This window comes from Myotis davidii, unplaced genomic scaffold, assembly GCF_000327345.1.
Source record: "Myotis davidii unplaced genomic scaffold, ASM32734v1 scaffold705, whole genome shotgun sequence".
Taxonomy (NCBI): Eukaryota; Metazoa; Chordata; class Mammalia; order Chiroptera; family Vespertilionidae; genus Myotis; species Myotis davidii.
This window is the reverse complement of record NW_006296405.1, coordinates 1,641,059-1,646,923: the sequence shown is the minus strand read 5'-3', so window position 1 is coordinate 1,646,923 and position 5,865 is coordinate 1,641,059. Positions and strand designations below refer to the sequence as shown.

At 41.3% G+C, this 5,865-nt stretch overlaps 1 protein-coding gene across 1 annotated transcript in view; it reads right to left on the bottom strand.

Moving 5' to 3' along the window:
- RBM28 (RNA binding motif protein 28) overlaps positions 1-5,865 on the bottom strand; it is a 31,957-nt gene that overhangs the window by 9,457 nt on the left and 16,635 nt on the right. Inside the window, exons 11-13 of the mRNA XM_006771401.2 lie at positions 3,544-3,617; positions 2,821-2,956; positions 1,003-1,067 (exon numbers count right to left, since the gene is read on the bottom strand). Of these exons, the coding sequence (XP_006771464.1) occupies positions 1,003-1,067; positions 2,821-2,956; positions 3,544-3,617 (275 nt within the window). The remainder of the gene's footprint in view (positions 1-1,002; positions 1,068-2,820; positions 2,957-3,543; positions 3,618-5,865) is intronic.

Below are 5,865 nucleotides of genomic sequence, written 5' to 3'. Positions count from 1 at the left end.
CTGCTCCTTATTTGGCAAAGGTACTAACAAATCACAAAATAAACGGATGCTCTGGAAATGAACGGTAAAGGGATATTTGAAGAGGCCTAAGTTCAAAAGTCTGATTTTTCTTCCAGGAAAAGCTGTGCCTGCTGTGAATTATAATGCATATACTCTATGAGCTTTTTGCTAGAAAAATTCATCTAAGAGAAAATTAAATGTGTCACTACTGCAATGTGATCAGAAAAGGGTATACAGTGCCCCTCAAATACCATCATTTCCGGAGCTCAATAACAAAAAAGGTTGAGAACACTAGTCTAGATAGGAAACTACACAAAAGACACACCACCTCTTCCTGTCATTATATTCTCATCTCTGTCCATCACCTTCTGCACTTTCAGGTTCCACAGCTAATTCTAGGTTGGCTTAGCTCTCTGGAAGTAAGCTCTGTGGGCAAAAGTAAAAGATACTGGGAACTAACATTACCCAGTATCTCCGTGGGCAGCAGAGGGATTTAAGGGCATCAGTCAGCAGTAGAAACTCTCATAACATGGAGCTTTCCAAAAATGACTGTATAATCTGGAGACCTCCTCCTCCTCCCCAAAACGGACATCTTAACTATCTCAAGACCCCCATCTACCTTCTTCCCTACTGATTCCAGCCTACTCGAAACTTCCTTTCTTATGTTATCCTGCATGTACACTGACACCTAATTATACACAGCCCTAGCCTCTAAGTGTCTACTACATGATCTCTAAGCTTACTATTCAGCAGGCATTACTGCTGAGCATTAGGAAAATAAGAATAAGATCCAGTTCTTCTAATGGCATATAATGGTGAGCTGATGTTGATAACTTTGGGTTATTTGCTGTTTCACCTGCGTGCTTTTTTCTAACAACAGTGTAAGTATGGCCTGTTACCAAATCTTGGCTCTTGAATAAACACCTCTACCATTCAATAATTATTACTTATTGATTTATAATAAGTCATGTCGAATCGAAGGGTGGTACCTAACCTACTCACCCGTTCTCTTTTGGCCATATCAGCCGCGCTCACACCCTCTGCAGCCTTCGTTCCAGCACGAATCACTGCAGAAAGAGGGAAAAAGGCCAAGACATCAGCGGGGGAATGTTCACTGAGCAACAAGAGGAATGTGATTTGAATGATGCAAGCTCTTTGTACAGGGCCCAGAGGACTCTGCTGGCCAGGACAGAGGCATTTGGGTAGGGCCAGAAATAGGCTACAGGGCTAACTTTTTAGCTCAGAGCTGCTCTCAAGGACTAATACTTTGAATCAGCGGTTGCCAACCTTTCGGACCTCATGGACTACCAGTAGTCCGCGGACCACCGGTTGGCAACTGCTGCTCTGAATAGTTTGTAATTTCGTTCCTCTTCTCCTTCTCTCCCCTACATGCCCAACACCAGCTGGAAAGGCCTAAAGGAAGTTCTGAAAATAAGTACATTTTAAGCATTTGGATGCAAAACTGCTCCACCTATACCCTGGCCCTTGGAATTTCACGGCTCATGTACTAGGGGATCATTACTAAGTGGTGAAATAAGCCAGCCCAGAAAACAGCCAAATCACCATATAGAGGCCTGGTATCCAAGGCTAATGACCTAAAATTACCAGTCCTCGCTGGGCAGTTGTGTAGCAGGTGGGCTGACAAATACTGTATGACCTAGAGCAGTGATGGCGAACCTATGACACGCGTATCAGAGGTGACACGCGAACTCATGTTTTTGGTTGATTTTTCTTTGTTAAATGGCATTTAAATATATAAAATAAATATCAAAAATATAAACCTTTGTTTTACTATGGTTGCAAATATCAAAAGATTTCTATATGTGACACGGCACCAGAATTAAGTTAGGGTTTTTCAAAATGCTGACACGCCGAGCTCAAAAGGTTCGCCATCACTGACCTAGAGGGAGGGATTCTCTTTTTTTTTAATTAAAGCTAATTTTTTATTATCTTTTTGGCATTAACAGAAAGGCACTCTGCACATTTTAAATCCAAAGAGTAATTTTAGTTGTAATTTTCACTCTTTCAGAAAACCTCTTAATATATAAATCGCCCAGCCAGCGTGGCTCAGTGGTTAAGCATCTACCTATGAACCAGGAGGTCACAGTTCTATTCCCGGTAGGGAACATGCCCAGATTGTGGGCTTGATCCCCAGTGTGGGGTGTGCAGAAGGCAACTGATTAATGATTCTCTCTCATCACTGATGTTTCTCTCTTCCTTCCTCTCTGAAATAAATAAAAATATATGTTTAAAAAAATAAATGATGACAAGAAGCAAAAGTAATTTGAGTTTTTCCTCCCTCTTGGCCCTGCCAATCTCCGATGAAAAGATCTAAAGGCCAGCAGGCAGAAAAGACAAGACTGCTCATCTACAAACTGGGTGAAGGTTTCCAAACAGAAAGCCACATCTACTAAAGTGAAATAATAATATAACACTACTGCCCTGGCCAGTGTGGCTCAGTTGGTTGGAGCATCATCCCATGCACCAGAAGGTCACCAGTTCAATTCCTGGTTAGGGCACATACCTAGGTTGTAGGTTTAATCCCCAGTCAGGGTACGTACAGGAGGCAACCTATCGATGTATCTCTCCTACATCGATGTTTCTCTTTTTCTTTCTCCCCTCCTCCCTCTCTAAAATTTAAAAAAAAAATTTTTTTTAAAACAAAAACAGAAAACAATAATAATAAAAAAACACTGCTAATGAGGACATTTGGGGTTTTAATGTGAAACATGCCCTCAAACATAAATATTGCTGGGTCACTGTCACAGCACAGGGCCAGCTTCTCAGAGGCCTGGTTTATGTCTCCCATCCACCACTCACAGCCTTCTCGGGCCAGGTAGAGGTTCCGAGTTCCGGTCGGCTTCTTCACCTTCTTTGTCCGGAGCTTTGCAGCCTCATCACGGGTCACTGCCAAGTCAACCTTGAGTTGCCGGCCATCCAATTTCAGCCCACCACCCTGTAACAGATTGCAACCCTGTCTCTTAAAACACGTTAACAAGTAAAAACTAAGGAACTGACAAGAAACAGCAAGGAAAGGGAAACAGCAGACGCCAATTAAGCTATGGAACCCAACCCCAATATATTTTGGCCCAGCTAACAGTATTTAATATAGCTGTGCAAAAGGCCATGTGTGTATTTAGGCCAGCCAGGACTAAATAATTTATTTTATGGGAGATGATTAGGCCCAAAGTAGGCCCAAACTGAGAAAGCTGATCTGTAAATAAGCAAATTTTTAGTAATCTAAAGAAAGCTAATGAAATGGTAGCATTATCTCTACTCAAGAAAATTTAACAGACAATGGCAATACAATTATACTAACCTTATATAACCCTATAGGGTTGATGTAAGGACTAAATAAGAAAATGCATGTGCCTATCTAATGAGCGTGCCTATGAGACACTAAGTGCCCAATAAATGTAAGCTTGACTATTATTACATTATTGGCAACTTAATAATAATGATGATGCTTTGCATAAACAGCAGGTGTTACCCCTAGGAGCCACTATTGCCTGGGTTACAGGGTAAAGGAAATGTCTTCCTTACCTCGGTCTCTGGAGAAGCAGCTGCAAGGCATTTCTGAGCTGCTTCTTGAGTCATGAACTGAGCAAATGCACAACCTGTACAGAGAGACAAAATTCAAGTGAGAATGCTAAACTCCCATGGCCCACCAGGAAGCCAAAGACAGCACACAAATGGTGGGCGGCTGACACAAGTGGAAGGGGTGGTAGCATCCTTTTGTTAAATGCCGTTGAGACAGGCGCTGTCAGGCACTGATAAAATAGCACAACTGCTCGCAACGAAATTTTATTATTTCCTTCATCTTTTCCAATACCCCTAGAACTTTAGTCTTACCATCTCTCTCCTTAGTAACAAATATCCACAAGAAATGCTGGAGAAATTCCAGCCTAACATTTTATTCAGCATCACTTACTCCATGCCTATTAGATTGAAAAAATGAGGCAGCGACCACTTAACCCTGAAATTAATTACAGATCTCACAGTCATCATTGTTACTTGGGAGGCATTAGATATGGGGACACCTGCCTCTCGGAGTAAATGGCTCAGGCCTCTATCAAATGAATACAGCAGTGAACCAGAAACCCATGAGCTCAATTCTCAACTCACAATCCAGAATTTCTCACTGGTTAGACGCAGGGCCAATTAGCCCATCGTAATTTCTGTTATTATCATTAAAAAAACCACAACCTTATTTTAAATAGAAGTTTCATAATATTTTGTTAGTATTCCCCACTGGGGGAGTGATGTTTTGTCCCCAATAAGAATAAATGGCATAAGAAAGGGTGAAATAGCGCCAGTTGCAACAACATGGATGGACCTTGAGAATATTATGCTAAATGAAATAAGTCAGTTAGAAAAAGCTAGATGATTTCACTCATAGATGGGAGAAGGGGGTCCTAAAATAAGGTGACAGGAGAAGATTTTACTTTGGGTGGTGGGCACATGGTGCAATATACAGATCTCATAACATAGAAACCCACACCTGAAACCTATGTGTTCGTGTTGACCATGTCTCCCCAATCAATTTAATAAATAAATTTTTTTTTAAAAAAGAATTAATGGCAGCAGACTCACTGAGAGAACACATGGGCAGGCCAACCCCAAGGGTCACCATCTAGTGAGATCTTTCCTGCCTCCTCCAGGCAGAGCCAAGTGTCTCACCCTACCAGTCCTTCACTCACATCTCTATTTATAGCCCCATTCAGATGGCATCTTCACAAAAAGACTAGGTGCTTGAGGAATAAGGGCCATGTTTCTTGACTGTTCCCATATCCCTAGCACTACCATAACGCCCGGCATTAATAAATACTCCATATGAAGAAACAAATACAGAAATATGGGGAGGAGCCCTGGCCGGTTTGGCTCAGTGGATAGAGGGTCGGCCTACGGACTCAAGGGTCCCAGATTCGATTCCGGTCAAGGGCATGTACCTTGGTTGTGGGCACATCCTCAGTAGGGGGTGTGCAGGAGGCAGCTGATCGATGTTTCTCTCTCATCGATGTTTCTGACTCTCTATTCCTCTCCCCTGCTCTCTGTAAAAAAGCAATAAAATACATGAAGAAAAAAAAAGATGGGGAGGAAATGTTTTGTGTGTTTTTTTCTATTTGTCCAATATGAAAAAAATGGGTATTTCTCTCTGAATGGGTAGGGATTTTATCATTGGAATTTCCAGGGTCAGTATTGAATTCAGTCTTAACACTTCCCTAAAAGTCTGCAGATAATATTCAGCTCTTCCAGGCAGTGAAATGGCTTGCTGACAGGGATAAACTGGAGGATGAGGCCAAGGCTGTATGAGTGAGTAGGGAGAAAAAGCGCCAGAAAAATTTAATTATGAGCTAGGGAAACACATGCATTAAGAAAAAATAATGAAAACTATACTTAAGATCATTAACTCTCAACTAAAATTAACAGACCAAGGTAGAAATTGAAGCAAGTCAATTGTAGACTACATTCTGAAAATATCAACCCAATACAGCACACACTCAAAAAGGGACAAAAGACATCACACTTAAAGCAGTATCTTGAAAGCAGACTCAGTGAGTCTGCTGCCATTAATTCTTTTTTTAAAAAAAGCAATTCCAGTTGCTCATTTTTAGAAAAACATACTGGAAATGGAGAAGTATAATTGAATATCAGAGCTTAAGGCACCTTAAGTGATTACTCTAGCTGAACACACTAATTTTACAGATAAGAAACAAAAGCCCACAGTGGTTAAATGATTTGCCAAAAATCACCCAGCTGGGCTATGATCTAGCTGGGATTAGATCCCGAATCTCCAGGAAGCAGTTCCATTTTCTTTCCATCATAAGGCCTCGTGTACATCTTTTTAACCAAGTAAAACCCAAA